Raw genomic sequence first — 23,502 nt, forward strand, 5'->3', positions numbered from 1 at the left:
TTTTGATTTGAGTGTCACTGGTTTCTGATAGCTTGACACTGTGGCATGATAGCTGTGATAAATTGGCATTTAGCAAGTAAGATGGAGTAAGTGGTGTTGCGTGAGGCATGCTACAGCATGCAGCATTTCTTTAAGTAAAGGTAAAATGTCTGTGGTCTTAAACGTAGAACCTTATGGATAGGATTCCTAACATTGAAAGTCCTTCCATATTAGAGTTGAATTCAATTGCTAATGTCATAATGAGGTACATAATGGCTGTGAACAGTGGCAGAGGCTAGTGTTTTTCCAATAGTTCGGCTGTAAAGGGAAATGCAGATGTGTTGGAAATGTTAGCGGGAGGAATAAGAGCTTAATAATATAGACAACAGACTGTGCCTTAAAGAGTGTCTGTGGCCCCATGCTGATGGTTGGCAGTTGTGTGTTGTCCAACAGAAAAATAATAATGGTGCACCTCAGGACCTCAGGAAAGTAGCAGCACAGGGCTAGGAGGTCTCCCTGAAAAATGGTTCTGCCAGGGTTACTACTTACACAGTGATGTGCCTAGGAGTCCTGTCTGTGAGGCACAAAGCTCCCTGTCTTTCAGCAGATCTTTTCAGCACACCCGGCTGGTTCCTCCATGAGCTACTGCTAAGTGTCCAATTACCTTTTAGGAAGCTCCTGCCCTCAGTCATTAGAAGTCATGGTAGTAGAAATTGTAATGCAGCCAAAATAGGAAGGCAGGAATCCTAATGGTTTATTTTCTTCTACAAGTATTGGCCTGCTGACTATATCTGAGTCCTCTGAGCTGGAGGTGGCTTTTCTCTTACTGGTGTCACCAAGTGATACCTTAAGTCACAAGCAGTCTCATATAAATGAGACTGACAAAAGTACAAGATGTATTTTCCTGTATGTACAAAGGCACCTCCCTTATTTTGAATGAGTTTTACAGAGAATATAAAGACAACTGAGAGCCTGTCGACTCTGCAATGTCCCTCTGCCTCTTTTTTTCTTTTTCTTTTTTTCCCCACCATGTTTTAATATGGAGCACACCGTTAGGCTCATGTGGGTTTAGAAACAGATGTTGCACATGAGCAATCTCCTGTATCACAGCACATTCAGCCAGGTACTGGGCCACTGGAGTAAATTAGCTGTAGACAGACTTTTCTGCTACACTCAAACTGCATCTCTTTATATGAACCTGGCATTTTTTAAGTCTGAAGGAAATACTTCTGCTCACTTACTCTTTCCCTTCTCCTTTTTTTTTTTTTTTAAACCAAAGAGAAACATTTGCCTTTTTTTTTGGTGTGTGAGGTCTAATATACCTATTTTTAATAACTTTTGCCTTACTCAATTATTTGCTGCTTGAGGCCAGTGTGTGTATATGAGTCACAGTTTTAAATGTCTGTTACATTTTCAAAATTAGCTCTCAGTAATTGTACAAGAAGAAAATATTTGTCCTTCATATTTCTTACAGACAGTGGAAATTGGAACATTTGTGTTACAAATCAGGAGAACTCATCACAGAAGCAGGTTACATGGACCAGGTATGTGTAGCAGGCATTTAATTACAAGGTTTGTGTATTTTCATGATTCAGCTTGTGCTGCATAGATTATATTCTTGTGTGACTGTGTTTTTCCTCTTTCTGATTTTGACAGATCATAGAATATCTTTATCCTTGCTTAATTATCACTCCTTTGGACTGCTTCTGGGAGGGAGCAAAGCTACAGTCAGGAACTGCCTATCTATTGTAAGGATGTTTTTTCATGACTTTCTGGTCTGAATGTTTTAAATTGTATAACTGTGTACAGTGTTTCAGTTTCATTTCCATTGTTTATTCAGATTCTGATTTAACAGAAAAAATAAAATATGAAGTGTAGTGTACCTGCATAAAAAGTACGCATGGATTTTTTTTTCATTTAACACAAGGTTTACCTGTTTCTATGAGATTATTTGTAAACCTCAATTTAAATCCTCATTTATTTTTCCTGTGCTGCTAGCATGCAAATTAAAATCTAAATTCCGAGTTGAAGTTTTAAGAATTTTATGCTGTGCCTTTTTTTTTATCCCTGGAACAAAGTTGTTTCTGACGGATTTTTTTTTCCCCATAAAATACAAAAATGTTGTTTGGCTGGGAGTTTTACACCTAAGAAAATGTCTTGGGTTAATTCCCAAGTCTTCCTGAGGAATAAAGAACAAATCCTTTGCTTCAGAGACCATTAAAGAAACCATATCGTATCTTTTATGGGTGGTTTCTCACAGTTTACGAGTGTGATATTAGATGTCCTGAGTTCTTTAAAGAGTTAATTGTTAATCTGTGCAGGCATTTTCTGTTAATTATGCAAGAGTTAGCATTTGAGTTATTGTTTCTGTCCTGGTTTGCATGTCTCTGCAAAAGCAATTTGCAATGGCCATCTCCTAACCTTTAGTGTACAGTTTTAGATGGGGAAATAAGGGGGTTTGTGTTTTCTGGTTGGGAGATTCAGAATAATGACTTAAGCCTGGTTAAGCAGATACAGTGTGGTTTGAACCACAGAATAAGGCAGTCAAAAGCCTTTCTGGTCTGTCAACATCACAAATTCAGAAGTGGGGGGTGGGAGACGTGACAGTGATAGTGGTGACAGCCATGGTAGCAGGAAGGCTTGATGGTTGATAGTCAAGCTGCCAGAGCATTTGAAGGAGCACAGTATTGTTACAGATAAACAAAGATCAGTTATATTGATTGATTACATTTGCAAGATGATTATTAGACTAGCAAGAAGTAATCTGATACTATGAGAAAGGCTTTCTTTTCTCAGCCCCTTCTCTTCTGTCCCTTTCCCCTCCCCCCTAATTCTTTGAAGCAGCAGTTGGCTGCTTTTTTGTTATTTAGGTTCTTGATAATTTGTTTGCTTTGTTTGCAAGTGAAAGTATTTTTAACCAGTTTTACAAGATAGCTTTGTAAGAACCAAGTATTTTTGTTCAAATTGCAACTGGGCTTCAAGAAAAGTACATAAACAAATCTAATTAAAGCTTGCCTTACATTTTATGAAACAGCCTTACCAGAAGAGGTTTTAACTTGTAGCAGAAAATAACTCAGTTATTTGTTCAAACATGAATTTTAAAGTATGTTTATTTCGGAACTTCTTTTGTCTTTTTTCTATGTTCTTTTTCTCCTGGTTGCTCTTGCAGAGGGAAGCCTCCTTTGCAGTGGATCAACTTTGACCCCTTAGAATTCTTGGAAGAGTTAAAGAAAATAAACTACCAAGTGGAGAGCTGGGAAGAAATGCTGAATAAAGCAGAGGTTGGTCATGGTTATATGGATCGACCCTGCCTGAATCCTGCTGATCCCGATTGCCCAATCACAGCTCCCAATAAAAATTCCACCAAAGTAAGTTTGCTTGTCCTTGTGCATGTCTTTTCAAGGGAGGCTGGGGGGTGGGAAAGGTTGGGGGGGGAAGGTCAAACAGAATAGAAGAAAGTACCATTTTCTTGCAAGCAGTATATAGCTTGTATTCTTGCATGATGTCATTTTTCTGTTCCTATTACCCGCTGTTAGCTCACTGTCATGGATTTTGCCTCGTTGTGTGGTGCAGTGCTTAATCCTGTGCATTTAGGGTGAAAGTACAGTTCTTAGCTGTTGCTGTGGCACTGCAGTGATGTGGCATTTCAGCAAACTGGTGCCTCAGACAGACAATAGCCACTGCTAGAACACAGCTGCTGCTGCACCCCCATGCCACGCAGAAAAGCCTTTCCTCAAGTAGAACCAGTTTTGTTGATTTTTTGGATGAATTCGAAGTCATGAGCCTTGAATTTATATATCCCTTTATCAGTCACATTAGACTTTGGAGAAATAGCCATCTGGTCAACAAGCGTCTAGATGATTTCTTGGCATCATTCGTTGAATGCCTTTCTTCTAGTAGACTACCCAGATGGTCTTTAACATCTATGATTCTAGTTCACTGTGTGTTGAATTAAGGTATGAGTTTATAAAGTTACGAAACCTATTAACTGCTTCTTTATAACTTTTTCTAGCCTCTTGATGTAGCCCTTGTTTTAAGTGGTGGATGCTATGGACTATCAAGAAAATACATGCATTGGCAGGAGGAGCTGATTATAGGTGGTACCGTCAAGAACAGTTCGGGTAAACTTGTCAGGTAAAAAATATTTAAACAAAATGTCAGTTTTAATTTGTTAGGGTTCATTTTTTGGGACACAGCAGTAGGATGATGCAAAGTCTATTGCTCTTCACATGTATTATAAATTTCGCTTCAGGGTGATACATCTCAAGAGAGCAGAATTTAAAAGAATGCTTTGGCTGTTGTTTAAACATAAGGTGGTGTCATCATTTCCTGCTTCTCATCTCAGAATGATGGTGTATGTCAGTCAGAAAGAAAGCTTTTTACTGGCAGCTTTGTTGTTTAGAATGTATGTGTAAAGCATTGAACAGTGTGTAAAGCACTGACCACCTTTGATCACATTCTGAAATATGATCAAAGTTAAAAGGAAGGAAAATAATGCGAGTAATGTAGTAACTCATTTGACTTCTCTCAGAATTCCAAAATATCCACTGAATGTTTTATTCAGGATCAATACAGAGAATAGTTTGTTTTACTACTCAAAGCTGTATTAACAACACAGGGACATGAAAATAGACTATTCATGTCCCTGTGTTGTTAATACAGCTTTGAGTAGTAAAACAAACTCAAACCCTTTGCTTTAGACTTCTGAACGAAGATGTAGAATGCTGGACTTTAGTGGGGGAATAAAACAGTGTAATTTACTGTTCTGAAAAATGCAGGCCCTACTAAACAAAATGAAGAATAATTTTTTTCCAGAGAACTTTTAACCTTTTTAGCATTCACACAATACATTGGTAAGTCTCTCAAGAAAGAGCCAAGTAAGGCACTTCTATTGAAAAAGAAACTGGTTCCTTCTCTTATTAATTAATGGTTCCTTCTTCTTATTAACTAATATGAGCATCTGAAATTGTTGGATGGAGTTGCATACTGTGGAAATTCAGGATGGATTGCCTTTGTGTATTCCCCACAGCTTATTAGGCATGAGGAGTTTATTGTACTACTTCTCTCCAAGGGGTAAAAAAGACCAAGGTCTTCAAATCACATTTTGCCAGCATTTACAAGAAATAATTTCCTGTGGCATCCTCACAGCAATCTGTCTTATCAAGCATGAATTTTAGAACAGATTTGTAGGGTTATATTCTTTTCTCCTGAAACTAATCCTACTGAAAATAGTGTCAAAACTCTTATTAACTTCAGTGAAAACAGATTTAGCCTCAATACTTGCGTGGAGCAGTACAGCTGCACCAGATACACAGTAGAATGATTATACTCTGTTCAATTTTAATACAAGCATATGCCCTATAAAATCAAGAACTCAAGTAAGCTCCTGTCAGAATTGCTTTTGGGACTTCATGCCATGAAATATTTTCCTGAAAATGCTCAGTTTATGCCTGTTTCTCCTCTCTCTTCTCTCCATGTCACAGTGCCCAGGCTTTGCAAACCATGTTTCAGTTAATGACCCCTAAGCAAATGTATGAGCATTTCAAGGGGTATGAATATGTTTCACATATCAACTGGAATGAGGACAAGGCAGCAGCAATTCTGGAAGCCTGGCAGAGGATGTATGTTGAGGTAAAATTGAAAATAACTTAGATACTATACTATAAAGTCCTCCTAAGATCCACTGCCTACTTTTTACAGTATTTCCTTAAGGAATATGCTTAAACCAGAACTAAGTCATTGCCTCCCTGTTTTGAAGAGCTCTTTTGGTGGTTTGTTGGTTGGTTTGTTTGGGTTTTTTTTTTTGTTTGGGTTTTTTTTTTTTTTTTTTTTTTTGTTTTTTTTTTTTTGTTTGTTTTTTTTTTTTTTTTTCCAGTAAGAAGCTGCTTGGTTATTCCTGTATGAGAAACCGTGAAGGTTTTACTTTTTTGTGCCTGGGACAATTTTGTTTAGTTGGAGCTGAGAAGAAACCAAAGAGCTAGCTGGAATTTAAAAGCTTTTGGTTGGTGTGAATATTCTAAAGGTGTCTGGAAAACATTAGCCACCCATGGGCTGCTCCCTCAGCAGCAGCCCAGGTGAGGAGGCTGTGTGACAATGCCTGCCCTTTGTGTCCCAATACCTGTGCTGTTTCTGACCTCTGTAAATGGCCAGGCAGGGAGGGGCAAAGAAATGGCTGGCCTGGGTTAAGTGCAAAACTGGTACTGCATTGTGGAGTTACAGGAAGGGGTTCAAGTTAAGTGTTTGTAGTGAGCTGGGCATGTAGTGAGTAGGCTTTCCTGAAGGGTGCAAATTCTGTCTCATAATCAGCAGCTTGCCAGAAGAAAATCAGGAAACACATCAGTGTTGTACCGCATCAGTGTAATGTCTGCGTAGAGCATGAGCTTTAGCAGCAACATTAAGGCAAAAAGATTTGATTTCAGATGTTTTCTGAACAGATGATGGTATTGACTTCTTTTGACTAAATGACTGAAATAAAAGGAAAAAAATTCTTTATTCACACAAAGTTTTATTTTTCTTTTCATAGGTTGTTCATCAAAGTGTTGCACAAAACTCTACTCAGAAGGTGCTTTCCTTCACTACAACCACCCTGGATGACATCTTGAAGTCGTTCTCTGATGTCAGTGCTATCCGAGTAGCTAGTGGCTACTTACTAATGGTAATAAAATAAATCTATTTAATTTTCTTTGGTAGTAGAGCAAGGCTTAAAAATATACTTTATTGTTACCAGTTTGTAGTCCAGAGTATTTTACAAATATTTAAAATAAAACCTACAGTTTGTAAACTTTACCTCAGGCTTCTCACCTGTTCCACTTTGTAACCTCTGTGACATTGTGTAGGTGGGTGGGGGGAGACAGCTAATAGAGAAGGATCCATTCTAATATTTTGGTTTTTTTCCCCCAAATTTCCCTCCCTGCCTCCTTTCCTTAGCTTGCCTATGCCTGTTTAACGATGCTGCGGTGGGACTGTGCCAAGTCTCAGGGTGCTGTGGGGCTGGCAGGAGTCTTGTTGGTTGCACTCTCTGTGGCTGCAGGATTGGGCCTGTGCTCGTTGATTGGAATTTCCTTTAATGCTGCCACAACTCAGGTATTTAGAAGACACAAGTCTGCTATTAAATTGCAAGTACTCTGCTAATGAATGAACACAAGTGAATCTTTGAGAAATAAAGTAGTGAAAAAATATTTTGGCTCTAGATTTTTACTTGTGCTGTTTTCCTATTTCATAGCTTATGCTGTGATAAATTAAATTACCATGCTGACAAGTGATAGTGAAAAAAACTCCAGGTATTATGTAATCTGTATAATTCTTGTTTGGTTTTTCTGTGTCCCAGTACAAGTGGGGGCATCCTAAGTACCTAAGAAGTTGCAGATTTGTTTTTACATCTGAATATACCAGGATGTTCAAGTTATAAAAATATTTAGAATGTGACTTGAATTATTATCAGATATTTGTCTATCCAAAACTTGAATTACTTCTGGTGAGAATTTGTACCTGTTAATGGTACATTTTAAATTCCTCAGCGACATTCCAGAATAAAAGTTAATACCAGTATTGCATTCTTTCCATTTTCATTTTACCCGTAGATTTGTGTAGAGTGTAATGTAAAAGTTGCTATAATTAGCCATTGAATGGCTAGCTGCATGGCAGATCATAACACAATCTATTTGGGTTTTGTTTTGTTTTGTTTCTTCCCCAAGGTTTTGCCTTTTCTTGCTCTTGGAGTTGGTGTAGATGATGTTTTCCTTCTGGCACATGCATTTAGTGAAACAGGACAGAATAAGAGAATTCCATTTGAGGTAATGACAAAATGGAGATTTGCAGGAAAATAGAAAGTTTCATATAGGAAGAGATACTCATACACAGAATTAATCAGTGGAGTTGGGGTTTTTTTTTAATAGCTTTTCCTAGGGTCTAGAAATTCTTATTTCTGTCAAAATAGGAAATTATAGCAATATATGTGGTCCTAGGACATTTTTGAATGTTGACATCCTTGCTTCCTTTTTTTTTTTTTTTTTTGTAATGTCTTACGTTTATTTTCTCTTGAAATTTTAATTTATAGGCTGTTACATAAAGACAGACTTCCATAATCCAAATTCTGCCAAAAATTTCAGTGAAAGTTAATGCAAATCTAGGAACAAACTCAAATAGGAGTCTTGACAATGAGATGATAAAATGATTTTAATAAAAGAACACAGAATAGAAGAGATAAGGGGGAAAGCGAGGGAAGACAGCTTTACTTTTTTTTATGGCCCTAAAATTGAGTTATTTTCTGTATTTTTCTCTTGTTTTTATTTTCTGAAGTTTATAATTGACCATGACATTTCAAAGCATAACATATAACTGATAGGAAGTCTAAGGTGTCATCACTTTTATGATCCTTTACTTTATCTATATTTTTAGTCTCAGTCCAAATTTTCACATCTGAAGTACACCCCATTTAAAACTAGTGTATATTTACTGATTTTGTTTTGTATGAGCACTCTTCATGTGCTCTCTCCAGCTGGTTTTGTATGCAGGCAGTACAACCTCACTCTATAATCTGTCTGCTTCATAATAGCCTGTTGGGTGAGGAAAGTGTCATGTGTTTATCTTGGTTTCTTGGTGGGTTTTATGTGGTCCCTAGACTTGGTGGAGTTCTCTTTGTTTGTTTTGTTACATCTTTTTTCAAGATGTGTGGCTATGTTATGCCTCTAATACATGCTTATTTTGTCTGAAAAATGAGAACACCAAGTGATTCCACTGGTAAAAATGAAATGCTTCTCAACTGCAGATGTATTTAATACATTGTCAGTGCCCATTTAGTTTTGTGTTCTGAAGCTAGAATCAATTCTAGTCATGTTTTCTGCCCTCAAAAACTTGAGCACTTCATCTATGTTCCTACTGAGCAGTAAACTTGGTATATAGTTTTCTCACATACTCTGAATTTATATTCAGAATTTAATTGTAATAATTTTTCACTGCTACTGTGTTTATGCCTGTAGGATGACCCCTTCATTTGCAGGACATCACATTATTTGCTTGACTTTTAAGATGCATCCTTTGTTTTGCAGGACAGAACAGGTGAATGTCTGAAGCGAACAGGAGCAAGTGTAGCCCTTACATCTATCAGCAATGTTACTGCTTTCTTTATGGCTGCCTTAATTCCAATTCCGGCTTTAAGAGCGTTTTCACTCCAAGTAAGTTTATATCCTGTTTTGCTAGCTCTGTGGAAGTGCAGTGATGGTATTTGTTAGTGGTGGCATTGAAGCCTAATTTTGGTTCTACTGCAATTCACTGAGCCAGAACCTCACTGCAGCAGTACCCCAGACCTGGGCAGTAACAACTGCTGCCTGCTCCCCATTCTCCTGCTCCCTCTTCTCATGCACAGAGTCTCTCACCTCCTGCTAGCAGGTGAAAGAATACTCTGGCCCTCCACAGCTGGGTTGAATGCAAAACCCAAGCTATATGTCCCTAAGAAGTTCCCAGATGGATTTGTGTTCTAAAGTCAAAAGGAGTAGGCTGCGGTGTAGTGTGTACTGTAATGTTTCTCAGCAGCAATTTAATCCTTTCATTCATGTTTGTCCAGTTTGCTGCTCTTAAAAACTATGAGTGCAATGACAGCAGTACATATGAATTTGTAATTTTAATAATTATTGTAGCATTTTTTACTGCCTTACTCACAGTAATTTTAGCAAACTTGGAGAAAACTTGATAATAGTGTGTTCTGAATGGGTACAAAAAAAATGCGAATTTTATGTGCTCAACCATGCATTGCTTGCTCTCCCTTTCTCTGTCTTCTTGTATTTGTTTGTGATAATATACCTTCAGAAACATGAAATATTTATGATATTGGAGAAGGATTTCTTCTAAAAGTGAAGACTGAAGAAAGACTGGAAGTTTCTCCGCTGACACAAGCAATTTATAGCACTACAGAGCAGTGTACTATTTCAGTAGTTATTTTTCTTCTTTTCTGACCTGGTTCTTCATTGATTTTTATTCTCATTGAGCCCTTGGCTACTCAGATGAAGCAGGACTGCAATTTTTCCTAATACATGTGGCAATTACTGCTGTTCTCAGAGATTTAAGTATGCTTGCATTAAACTGTAAAATGGTAAACTGTTTGTGATTGCAGTTATGTTACTAATAATACAGAATCTGAAAAATACAAAAGCTAAAACCTGAGGCATTAATAATTTATTTACATTTCCTTCTCAATAGGCAATTTGATAGAGAATAATAGAGAATGTAAAGGCCTCACTGGTTTTCTTTATCATTTAGCAGACACTTGTGGCAATTAAACCTAGATGTTTAGCCTTGAATGTTAGCAGTGTTTAGCTCTGCTGATCTGCCAAAACCTAGATGTCTCTTCTTACAGATCATATGATAGTGAATTGTTTTATTTTATAGAATCACAGAATAGCTTGAGTTATAACAGACCTTTTGAAGGCCATCTAGTCCAACCCTGTCCCCCACACCCTGATCAGGGACATCTTTAACTAGATTTCTCTGGGCAACTTGTTCTAGTGTTTTCCTACCCAAATTTTAAAAACTACTTCTTTCTTATATCTATTTGAAATGTACCCTCTTTCAGTTTAAAGTCATTCCTCTTGTTTTGTCACTACATACCCTTGTGAAAAGCCCCTCTCCAGCCTCCTTGTAGCCCCCCTTTAGGTACTGGGAGGCTGCTGTAAGGTCCCTCCAGAAATCTCTCTTCTCCAGGCTGTATAATCCCAATTCTCCCAGCCTTTCCTCACAGGAGAGGTGCTAGGTCCCTCTAATCATCTTGATGATCCTCCTCTGGAGTCACTCCAACAGTTCCATGTCCTCCCTGTGCTGGGACCCCAGAGCTGGGTGCAGGGTTCCAGGTGGGCTCTCAGCAGAGCAGAGCAGAGGGGCAGAATCCCCTCCCTCCCCTGCTGCCCACGCTGCTTTGGATGCAGCCCAGGACACGTTTGGCTTTCTGGGCTGGGAGTGCCCGTGGCTGGGTCATGTCCAGCCTCTCAGCCACCAGCACCCCCAAGTCCTTCTCCCCAGGGCTGCTCTCCATCTGCTCATTCCTCAGCCTGACCTGATACTGGGATACCAGGTACAAGTACAGGTGCAGGATTGTGCACTTGGCTTTGTTGAACCTCATTAGTTTTGCATGGTAAAGACTAAGCTTATCGGTGAAATACTTTTGGTAGTATATCACTTCTTCCACTGGAAGAAGTTATTTATGTCTCCTAAGTCTATGTCCCAATTTCAAATATTTGACAGGTACCTTCAGCAGCTAACAGGATACTGGAGGTCATCAGACTGTAGTACCTGCTTTACAGAAGTTACATCAGCCTAAATGCATTTCATAAAGAAGTATTCAACACAAATTGGCCATTTTGTTGTAATCCCACTGCTGAGCTGTTGAGTGTGAGCCACCAATATTAATTCTGTCTTATCTGATTAAATTTTGCTTTTTTTTTTTCTTGTTTTCACTCTTCAGCATCAGAATGTGGCAGGTTGTCTTTGGAACATATGTGGAGACAACAGCTGTAATTGGTACTATAATCGGTTAACTTATATGTGCCTGTCCTAAACGAATTTATTTTTGCCTACTGCCATGCTACAGACTGAGTAACTGAAAGTTTAAAACAAGGTCTGCATAGCAAAATGACAAACAAAAAGTTTCCAGTGAGATTTCAACATACTGTATTATTGTATGAACATGTTGATATTATTCAGAACAAAAACATAAACGTATTTTATAAGGCAGTGATTAATATGGAATTTATGTGTAGGAACCTACATGAGTGTCCAGAAATTAGGTTTTGAATTGCTCAAAATTTTCTCACTTGATAATTTGTCTTTGCCAGAGCACAGTAGCCCCGTATACATATGTAAGAGGTGAAACATGCAAAGGAGGAGCAGTGGAAGACTTAAATTCATTGATGTCAGAGCTACATATATGACTGATACACTTATAAGTTAGCAACCACTAAAATTAAATCTGTTGTTGTTAGGAAGGAACATCTATTAGTTGCTTTGCCTAGCTTCACCAGGTAAAATCAAAATTAGGTGATACTTTGATCTCAGTACTTGGAATCAGAGAACCATGGCAGTTTTGGTGGGTGGTCTGTATTTTTGTATGGATTTCTTTATTTACAGTCTCCTTCCTTTCTCTCCCTCTTACTCAGACTTGTTTAAACAAGAAGTCCTTGCTGTCTTTGATGGTTTCCTAGCAAAACTTAAAAAGCAGTAAAATATTGCTGCATTTACTTTTCACAGTTACTACCATCCTCTCATCTAGATAATGAATTTTTAACAGACAGGCTTGAAAAAGAAGGATTGCTCTTGATCTTGTTTTGCTCTTCATTCACTTTTCTTGAGACATTACAAGGTAATTGTCAACCCTTCCATAATTTTGAGGCCCAGTATTGGTAAAATAACCTGGCTGCTGAGGGAGAATAAATAATTTTCTACATCTGTAAGCTAAACTTCTAGTTAGAAACTCATGCTTTGCACATCAGCGCCTTCTTCTGTCTCAGCTTCTGTCATATTCTGCCAGCTAAAGCAGTTCATTGATATTTCTGAGCTGGTTATTTACTTTATGGAGCTCAAACACTTCAAGTCTGATGCTGTCTTAAGAGTCTGCTAGGGTTAGCTCTTTCCAAAACTTAAAAAGTGGAATTTAGTTCTTTTGAAAGTGAGATCTTTAAAGTTAATTACATGCACAGATAGGGACTGTTTTAGCTCTTTCCCTGTTCTATTTTTTTTCATTTGTTAATCTTATTAGCCTCTTATTTAAGCAGTTTTAGGGCTTTGAGATGGCTGAATATGACTAAATACTCAGTCATAAAAATCATCTCTAAGAGTGCTCAAGACTCTAAAGCAGTAGGTCCTGTATTTTCAGACGTGTTTTGTTTCTTAAAATGGTGATGAAGGAAGAGGTTATTGGAGAAATCCACTGAAAGTTTTGAAGCTTACAATAGGAATGTCTTAAACATAGCCCTTCGTTTTGAGTATAAGTGAAGGAAGTCATGGCTGAGTCTAACTACCTCTGGGCTGTATTATTTCCTAAGACAGACTGTTCAGAGACTGTCACAGTAAATCTACCCAGGAAAGATAAGGTAAAAAAAAATATCAACCTCTTCTCTCTTACATCAGAAAGTTCCTTCCCTAACAGCAGAGGAGTGGTGTGGATCCACTGATGAGCAGAGGTAGAACTTCGCCCAAGAACTGTTAGAAATAAACTTTTTCCCTCACCACAAGAATGACAAGTTTTTTTCCTAAATGTAGAAGTCCATTACCAGGTGGCAGTGGTGGGTTTCTGGAGAGAAAGAATGTATGCTTTTAAGCTCATTCCATTATCTTACTCTGCTGAAGTGGTTCATCCCCCACCTTTATCCACACCATTTACATTTCCCTGCCCCTGACATGAGAATTTAACAAGCAGAATTAAAGCCTAAGGGAAAAGGGGGCAGGGGACGAGGATCTGAGCCTGTACCATATCAGGAGGGAGTTGCAGATAGAGAGCAGTAGGGTGGAAGTTTTCCTGACAGACCTCCTCATCTGTTCATCACCTCTGGCTATACAGCATACCCGGTCTCCTTGGGTGGGCTGCCAGGAATGGCACATAGCAGCACATACTTCAGCGGGGCCCCAGCACATACCTACCAGCCTGGCTCCCTGCTCTCTTGCTGCCTCCAGCACAGACTACCATTCTTCTGTCTCCGTTAACAGTTGCAGCAGCAATAATATTTTTAAGCTGTGCATTATGAAAAGATGCAAAAACTGTAGCATGTTTCTCAGGAAGTGACCAACATAATTTTTTAATGATTAATGGATTTTTTTTACTGCTCTCTGATCTCACTTCAGTGAATGCCTTCATTTTACACTCTTGAGTAGGTCCCATTTAATTCCTTCTGGACTAATCTTACTTTCATTATTTCCCAAGGAAAATGTCTGAGGCCTTTTTCTCTCCCATTTGACCTCTGATCTCTGAAGGTGAGAGAAGATGCCCTGTTCTTGGAAATCCTAAGCATGCTTTCAGCCTGGGTGCTGCCTGTACTCAGGATGCTCAGCTGCCACAGTTCCTTGTTGCTTTTACAGATTGTAGCTGTTGTCATGATCTCAGTTCTCATACTTTCCTATTCCGCAGCACTGTGTGTTTGAATGGCATTGGGAGGGCAGCAGTGGCAGATGCATCGGACTGGGGACTGAATCACTCCTCAGTAATCATCCTTTGCTCTCCTTATCAAGTCAGAGGGTGGGGTTTCTTTGATGGGACAACGTATTAGAATTCATAGAAGAACTTACTTAGTTGTGAAGGCTGAGAACAGTTAATCCTTGTAACGCTGAGTTAAGGTGGACGAGATAGAGTGTGCAATATATAGGTAGTGCAATATTAAGCTCTAGGAATCTATTGACATTAAAATCAGAACAGAGTTTGCTTTGAAATATTTTACTTTCAGGGTAGTTAGTACATCAGCACTAGGATGGCACAGTGGAAAATCTAGTAGTTCTAAAAAGGGATGTAAGTAGGCTGATTTACTATGTGTTGTTGGATTAGTTTTGATGCTTCCTAAAAAAAAATCAAATGTTAATATAACTAAATTTAATGGCATCTCTACCACACAGTTAAGTATTAGTTTTCAGATTCAGTAGTATTGGTGATTCAAGGATGTTGAGGTCTAGAAAGGGAACTGATATGGCGTGAAGTATTTGCAGTTTTTAGAGCAGAAACAGAGGACTTCTGTTAGTTTTTCAGCCATGCTGAGAGGAGTAAGAATTATTGAGTCAGACTTCAGCTATTTTTTCCAAATCTCAGTAAATCTTAGCTGATCCTTGATACAAGATCTTGGTTAGGCACAACTAATTATTCATGTTATATGGGTGATTCATCCTTTTTTTTGGTTTAGCACCAGCAAAGAAAGCAGTTGTAAGAACGAGGTCCAACAAACACCTTTCTTTCAACAGCAGCCATTTGTTTTGCTGACAGATTGAATTAATTCTAGAGCAGATCAAAAGTAAATCACTTAATTTTAAAGTCTTGGCTATGACCTTGCCTACCTTTCTGTGTGAATATTTATAAATCATTAAATAATCATTGGATCTTTTCTTGCAAAGATGACTAAATACTAATTTGGCTTCAAGTACCAGGTATATTCTGTTTTAGTAGCCACGTCTACAGACAACAAACAGTACTAAAATCTTACTTCAAGCAGGCTGGAGACTAGGAAATAGAAACAGCAATAAAACTAGCTTTTGTACGCAGTATATTTTTGAATGAAATTACTAGAAAATATTTGCATAACTAGTTGGTTCTGTCATTTTAAGAACAGTAAAAACAATATCTAAGCTTTTTATTGTATTCTGACTATTTCAAAACTGTAAAAATCATTCAGGGTGTTATTACTTTCATTTTTGCAGATAAATTTAAGCAATTTATGTAATTTAATTGAAAAGCCACTCAAGAATTTTTAAAACATGGATTTTGGATATCATATTGTTCACACTGCCAATTTTGAGGTCTGATCTCTCAAGATCAAAAGAAACCATATATTTCTTTTGGAAAAATAGACATCACATTTATATTGGGTCATTTTTGTAGCCCAACTTTTGTTCTTTTTTAAGACTGTATTAACTCAAGTAGTCAGTATTTCAGAAGTTACAGGTGGAGGGACTTGATAGTTTATATATAGATAGCTTAACATGAAACTATTGAGATAGCTACTGCTTGCCAAATGGGTAAAACATAAGGCTTTCAAACGGTTTTTTCTTTTCATTGGTTGGTGGCTGAACATTTTTTTTTCATAGTGTTTCTCCTACTCTTACAACTGTCTTCCAGTTCCCAGTGCCCAGCTTTCCCTTTGTGATGGGTAGGGCTCCTAACAATTCTGCATTACAAATAAATGCTATCAATAATAATGATAGATGCTGCACCACATATGTTTATGGAAATTCTCTGGGAATCTCTGTGTGGGAAAGGGTTTGGAGTATGGTTTGAAAGGGGGTGGGCGGGGAGGTTGTTTTTTTCATTATGTGATACTTGCTTTACAAATTAAATCAAGTATTCTTGTTCCAATTTAAGACTCATTTTGGTAGACTGGCTCATAAATCAAGCTCTGTTAAACACAGGCATATTGATACATATATTTGCTATGAGATGTTGGTTTAATTTTGATTCTACTTTAAAAATAATCCCTGATAAATTCAAAATACTGCTCTTTCTTGGCTAAACTTTTAAGTAAGACTATCAAGTGCACAGTATTTCACAAAAGTGATCTGTTTTTTTGAAATTTACTGAGATCTTCTTTTCTGATTTAATAACATGCTTTAATACTATTGTGGTACTTAAATTGCTTCAGATCCCATAAATGTAAGACCTTCAGTTCTAGTTTCAGGTTTTCTTCCATTTTATTTTGCTTTGAGACTCTAAATATGTCAGAATTTTATGTAAAAATATGATTACTGAGTAAACAGACTGTTTTTCCTCTGTAAAAATAATCACCACATATCCAGGCACAGATGTATTATAATAATACAAGGTTGAGTATTAAATTAAGTTAATTCACCACAATAGTCCTACCATAATGAAATGGGGATGTAAATACATATCTCTCAGTGTGCTCAGGCAAAAGCTTGAATGCATCAGGTGGATTGCAATGGTAAATGGGGATGAGAATTGAAAGGGATTTTTATGCTTTGTAAAGCTGATGCCCTAAATGAAGTTTGGCAGCATTACTTATCCTATGATTGTCTCTAGGCAGCAGTTGTGGTGGTGTTCAATTTTGCTATGGTTCTGCTGATTTTCCCTGCTATCCTGAGCATGGACCTTTATCGTCGGGAAGACAGGAGACTGGACATATTTTGCTGTTTTACAAGGTGAGAATTAGCAGTAGCTTTGTCCTTCCTGTGGTCACCAATCAGTGCATCCATTCCTTGTCAGGAGGGGGAGTTCTTCATTAAAGAAGAATGTTATTATTACCATTTCATTGCTAGTGACTGGCTTATGTTTGCTGCCTTGTTTTTTACCTGCCTGAAGGGAAAAGCTGAAATACATCTGCCTCCCTCTCTTCCCCCACATCCCCTTTCCCCCACACTTTTCCCTTCATTCCTACATATGTTCATTTTGACTGTTGGAGAACAACATTCTGAAAGCAGATGAAAGATCCATTATTTAGGAATATCTTGAAGTATTTTTAGAAGGTTATGACTTACTGCAAGGTGTCCAGTGCCAGTACTGGCTAATCTTGGAAAGCTGTTCATAACTCAGGATACTGAGAAGCCTGACTTACAGTAAATCATTATGTGTTAATTTTTATGCTTTTATGCCTTTAAACCTAAATAAATAATCTGTGAAATTACTTCCCCTTAGGTGAGTTTTTCATAGCACTATAAGGAATAATTGCTACATTTACAGGATAATGCTTGATAAAGTGTCCTTTGTGGCTGCAGTAGTATTACAGAATGGTGATACTGCCATTCAAAAGTGTGTACAAACATACTCTCGCCTGATACACAGCCAACTCTGAGCCTATAATGGGGGTTAGGAGTCTGCTGTCATCAGTGGAGCCACTGCTTGGAAAAGAAACATCTTTTCTACCTTAGTTTTTACTTTTGACTGCAGTGAAGAGTATGAGCTACACTTCTACACATGTACTCCTACTGTCATAACCAAGATGTAGAGAATCTGCATTGGGACACTATAGCCTTTTGCACGCATCCAGGAGCTGATAGTTTAATATTTAATGTCAAAAGAAGAAAACATTTTACTAAATTTGTCTCTGAGGGCATGGTTAAAACAGGGAGTAGATCCCAAGCTATTTCTTATTCAGTCATAGTTCCAGAGAACAGCTGAATGTATTAGAGTATTGGAGCCCTGATTCTCAAGAACTCAGGACACTCAGACCTTCCATTTATTCCCTCATCTAAAGCTGCACCAAATGTGCATCAGAATTCAGCCTCTTTGCATGTGAAGAAATGCATTTAGTGAGAGCTTGCTTTGATTAGGTAGGCAACATTCTGAATTCCTCTTGTTTTTGTAGGATTTGTGCACTTGGTGAAAGATATCTGACATTGTTTAGTATCATCCATTTATCATTTCTCATGTACAGGAATAGGCTTGTCTCTGATAATTGTATTTTTTTTAATATAAACTAGGTAACTATTAGGGTCCTGCATAGACTAAAATAAAGGGAATACTTCAATTACTTCTGTGATTTTGTCTCTTCATATGGCCCATCGTTCCTAGGGATTAATCCTTTCATTAATATTTTAATGTTTTCCCGATTTATAAAATATTCAGTCAGTATATGGCAAATCATTTCAACCTGCCTCCCAAAAGTCTGAGATCTTATCCAGAAGGCCCAGATATTATTTAACGCTTACTTCATTTGTTCTAAACACAGGAACTAGCTATGTTATGCATTTTCCTCTTCATATAAATATCTTAATTCTCAGCATGGGTACAGAGATGCAAACTCACAGACTTACTGTGCATTCAGATGTACAACTGAATCTGTTGTACATCAGAGGTACCACTATCTGATAAGCAAGTATAATTAATGCATTAATATAATTAATGTGTGTACATGTCAGTGGCTTCACACAGATGCTGTTTCCTTCTTCCTGGAGGACAAGAAATTAGCAGGTATTCTCAGGGCCCTACACTATGAACCATGTCTGAGAGATGTTTCCTGAATGCACAGAATGAAATTAATGTCTAAGTGTTACACATAATTAATGTAAACTCTCCGATAGCAGTAGAAGCAATCTCAGATGAAAGCATGTTATCCTGTCTAGCCTGATTAAAATAAGGATCTGTCTCAATGTGATCAGATGTTTTTTTCTTCTCTTACAGCCCATGTGTCACTAGAGTGATTCAGGTTGAGCCTCAAGCGTATGCGGAAAATGACAATACTTGCTACAGTCCTCCACCCCCATACAGCAGCCACAGTTTTGCACATGAAACTCAGATTACAATGCAGTCCACAGTGCAGCTGCGTACAGAATATGATCCTCACACACAGGTGTACTACACCACAGCAGAGCCTCGCTCAGAAATATCTGTGCAGCCAGTGACAGTGACACAAGATAACCTGAGCTGCCAGAGCCCAGAAAGCACAAGCTCGACGAGGGATTTACTTTCCCAATTCTCAGACTCGAGTATACATTGCCTTGAGCAACCCTGTACGAAGTGGACACTCTCATCTTTTGCAGAAAAGCATTATGCTCCATTCCTCCTAAAACCAAAAGCTAAGGTAATCGGCGAACTATTTGCCAGGTTTGCAAAATTAGATTTCTGCCTTGTCCAGTTAAAAAACTATCATAGCAATGGCTTTAAATATGAGGAATAAATACAACTCTTGTGAAATAACAGTTTTTAATCATTTACAGCTGATTTCTGATTTCTTTTTTTAGAAGTTTTATCTGGCAAGTGCTATAGAGACATACTTAAAATATATGTTAAGAGTGAGGGTTCTGGTGACTTTTAGTAACACAAGCTTGTGAACAGTGAAATTAATGTCACTTTTAAACTTTACTACAATAGAAATTTCTCATCCATGATGCAGAGCTCCTTCAAGGAAGAACAAATGACATTAGTCTTGTAGTATGCATATGCATGAAAAAAAATCAGAAAAATAAAAGCTTGAAAGTACTGATGGATGTTAATTTTGAATTTGGCTTTGTAGTATGACATTATGAATTGTTAGCTCCTTTAGAAGCCTAAAACCAAACACATCTCTCTTTTCTGTTGCAGATTGTGGTTATTTTTCTTTTTCTGGGTTTACTTGGGCTCAGCCTTTATGGAACTACCCGGGTAAGAGATGGACTAGATCTCACAGACATTGTACCACGGGAAACACGGGAATATGACTTTATTGCTGCACAGTTCAAGTACTTTTCATTCTACAACATGTATATTGTGACTCAGAAAGCAGACTATCCAAATGTCCAGCACTTACTTTATGAACTTCACAGAAGTTTCAGCAACGTGGCATATGTTTTGTTGGAAGAGGATAGGCAGCTCCCCAAGATGTGGTTGCACTACTTTCGAGACTGGCTGCAAGGTAAGAGAGCGTTATAGAAACTTTTCCTAGTTTGTCAGAAAGAGCAGTTGTTCATAGTGGTATTGCATAGTTAAAGGCTCTGAGCAGTTGGGAGAATGCCTAGATGCTGCTTTGAAGTCACATGTGGGCTCACTCTATGTCACTTATTTTCTTTGTGTTTAAGTTTACTCCCCAGTAAGACAGTTTTGAAGCTTCAGGGGATTATATCCATGCCATTCATGTCTAAGCAGTTGATAAGGCGTTATGCATTATAGCCAAATACAGCCCTGTGTCTTGGGTAAATAAATATTTGGTGAGTGTTTTCAGAGCAGAGAATGAAAAATCCCTGTCCGCTGATATATTGTGACACAGACTTAACTTTCAGCTCTTCAGTGATCTTGCTGGCTACAACTGGGACTGCTGCCATGAAGAAAACTCAGTGTGGCTTATGTGTTTTATTGGGCTAGGAACTTACTGCATTGTCCAGGTTTCTAATGAACTACACTTACCCTTTCTGTGGTGCTGCTTTTCTGTGCTGAAGTGTAACAGGGTGGGGAAAGATAAGAGAAGACATGGTCTTTCAGGTACTGTGATGATAATTATATTGAAACCAAGTAATTGAATATTCAAGATACTTTGACAGCCAACATACCCTGCCCAGGATTACTTTGATGCTACGTATGTCTTTCTATTGGGAGAATCTCTAGGAAGTGTTTGCAAAAAAAAAAAAAAAAAAAATTGTGCTGACCTGATGAGACTGTAAATTTTAAACTTAATTGTGTACAGATGACCACTGCAGCCTGTGATTCTTAGAGAACACATAAGTAACTGTCAGTATCTGATGTATTTTATTCCTTCTGAAAATATGTTGAACAATATTAGGAAAGCAGATGCATGTAAGTGACAAATCTACACAAAATGAGGTTTCCCATGTGTTTAATGCATTCCTAAATAATGCAAAGCAGTATTTAAGCTATTAGCTTTGGGGGTTTTTAATGGTTTTTAAATACATTGGATCCATTCATTGCAGTCTACTTACTGGAAGCTTTATTTAAAATATTTTGCTCACATAAGCATATTGAGCTGTAAGGGACGGCATTACTGGCAGGAAGAAAATTCAATGTGCTAGATGTTTGCTGGATTGGAACCTTACTATACTTGCTAGAATTCTAAGCAATTGTCCTTCTACATGCTTTTCCAAATTCTCTTAAACCTCTGCTGTTTACTTTGGTTTTTTTTGTGGTTATTTTTTGCTGCTGTTCCAAAACAGTAGGAAAAAGTGTGTCTGGTGCCCCCCCTTTCTCTTTTTCCCCCTCCCCCACGAGGGAGATGGAAATCTGAGATTGTGTTCAGGAAGCTTTATTAGTGCTCAACCTCAGCACAGTCTGCCAACGATAAAGTCAGGAGGAGGTGCCCTTGGATTTGCTCCTTTGCAGGCTGCTCTAAGTGAAATGCTGGAGGCTGGCCCACTTGCTGTTACTCCCAGGAGTGCTCCCATTCCCAGTGCCCCTCTGTCAGGCGCACCACATACCTTCCCAAACCCCTTTCACTTTGGGTGCCTCCCTGTCCTCTTTGCAATCCTTTGTGTCCCTCTTGCGCTAAGGACTGTTTGTGTGGCCAAGGGCCTGCATGTCCCCTAACACTGTATGCCCGTGCTCGTGTGTGTTCTGTGCACCCATGCTCTTCTCATAGCGTTGTTCATACTCTGTACTTAGCTCAGCACATAGTTACTTTTCCCCTCCAGTCCATGTTAGCCAGCCTATTCTTATTTGTCCTCTGCTTTTCTTCCACTAGAGGAGCAGTGTATATTCCTGGTACCTGGGGCATACTGACGGGCTGTGTGCAGCTCAAATGTCGCAGTAGAATAGTCAGGGTGACTCCAGGAAGCTGACTTGCTGTGGTCCGTGTGACATGCCAGTCCTGTGACAGGCTGTGGATTGGCATTTTGATCACACACAGCTTTAGAATTAATCAGTATGATTATTAATTAGTGTTTAGGTCTGTATCCTTACCTCTTCTCCCCACTTTTTCTGAGGTCACAACTAATACAACCCTGTTGCTTTGTAAATTTGCAGGGCTCTTGGCACAGAGTGTGATACTGCATTCACGGGGCTCTAAAGGAGGATGTTGAGATGTATCAATAGAAAGAGATTATATTTTCAAGTGGTACAGGGAATTGATGTTACAGGGGGAAGCTGTTGTACTAAAAGCTGCCATGCTTGTAGTAGTTGGGGAATTATTTAAAAGTGCAGTCTAACAGGCAGAATAACACCTGATTGTTACCAACTGTGGCTGATGCCGAAAGAGTCCAGGGAAGGGAAGATGAAGATAGAATTTACAAACAAGGTACAGATGAGAATCCTCCATGAGGTAGAGCAATTCTACTGGCATAGTTTTATGTGCTGGAAAGACTGGATAATCGAAGTAGGAACAGCTTTGACCTGCATAGCTAATTTTTGCCGACTTGACTGTGAATCCAGTGCCAGAGGTTAATGGCTCAAGATGGCCTTCTGACACACACACATTTGTTCAGCAGAATGGAGCATGTAACAACATGTCAACAACCATTTTTTACTAAGAAGGCATCCTTGGTTTAGCTGTGCATTCTTCATCATCTAATAGCAGAGGAGTGTGCCTTCTGCCTCATGCACTTATCTTTTCAGAGATCCCTTTTATTTTGCTTTCTACTACTGTTTATATTACCATATTTTCTATTACTAAAAATGCAACAGAAGATTCATTCATTTAAACTGTAAATGTTAACATTGCTTTTGTTAGTGACCAAATGTAAATGAGGTAGCTTGGATTCCTTGACAGCTTCTAATTAGGCTTTTTGTTTTTGCAAATGGAAATCTTATCCGGTGTTTCAAGATGGCAGCTGCTTGCATAAGCTAGTAGCAATTCCTTCCTCACCCCCACTCCAGCATAATTTTTGATATTGTCACTTTCTTCTGAAGCACTAAGTGAAAGTGACTGCTCATGTGAAAAAATCCCTTATAAAAAGTTTTAAAAATTCCCTTAATTTCTATTAACTTTTCTGCAGAAAGGTGTCAGCAAGATACTTTCCTCTTTCTGCTCAGAAACATATAATTTATCCCACTTATGATAGATTAAGTGTCTATTAAAATAATTGTTATGGACATGTTTGCTTTAAAAGTAGCAAAATCTACTACAAATTTTGCAGTGTAATAGCAAATTTTACTTCTTGCAAGTTTGAAATTCTTCAGAAATTAAGTACAACTGCCAATGGTTTCTTAATATTCTTTCTGTAGACTTTCAGCTTCAGCAAGGTGAATTATAAAATGACCTGAAACATAAAGTGTTTAAGATAGCTGAAGAATAAAAGTGTAAAAGGGAGCAGAGTTTGAAGGATGACCAAACCTGTGAGAACAGGGGAGCAGGGGAGTGTGGTAGAGATGTAAGAGAGCTGAGTTTTCACCCACTGCAGTAATGTTTCCAAGTACATGCCCTTTTTTGCAACCTCGAACTGGTATGTCACATGCCAATGGATTTGTTTATTGTT

At 38.2% G+C, this 23,502-nt stretch overlaps 1 protein-coding gene across 4 annotated transcripts in view; it reads left to right on the forward strand.

Moving 5' to 3' along the window:
- The window catches only part of PTCH1 (patched 1), a 67,920-nt gene that overhangs the window by 23,977 nt on the left and 20,441 nt on the right, over positions 1-23,502 (forward strand). For 3 of the 4 annotated variants that reach the window (XM_041480762.1, XM_041480764.1, XM_041480765.1), the window contains 12 exons: positions 1,454-1,523; positions 1,636-1,727; positions 3,149-3,347; positions 3,992-4,113; positions 5,463-5,610; positions 6,503-6,634; positions 6,907-7,062; positions 7,674-7,772; positions 9,027-9,152; positions 16,694-16,812; positions 18,791-19,190; positions 19,691-20,000. In XM_041480762.1, coding sequence (XP_041336696.1) covers positions 1,454-1,523; positions 1,636-1,727; positions 3,149-3,347; positions 3,992-4,113; positions 5,463-5,610; positions 6,503-6,634; positions 6,907-7,062; positions 7,674-7,772; positions 9,027-9,152; positions 16,694-16,812; positions 18,791-19,190; positions 19,691-20,000 — 1,973 coding nt within the window. The remainder of the gene's footprint in view (positions 1-1,453; positions 1,524-1,635; positions 1,728-3,148; positions 3,348-3,991; positions 4,114-5,462; positions 5,611-6,502; positions 6,635-6,906; positions 7,063-7,673; positions 7,773-9,026; positions 9,153-16,693; positions 16,813-18,790; positions 19,191-19,690; positions 20,001-23,502) is intronic. The other variant, XM_041480763.1, reaches the window with a different exon arrangement.

This window comes from Pyrgilauda ruficollis, unplaced genomic scaffold (genome assembly GCF_017590135.1).
Source record: "Pyrgilauda ruficollis isolate IOZ18807 unplaced genomic scaffold, ASM1759013v1 scaffold53, whole genome shotgun sequence".
Taxonomy (NCBI): Eukaryota; Metazoa; Chordata; class Aves; order Passeriformes; family Passeridae; genus Pyrgilauda; species Pyrgilauda ruficollis.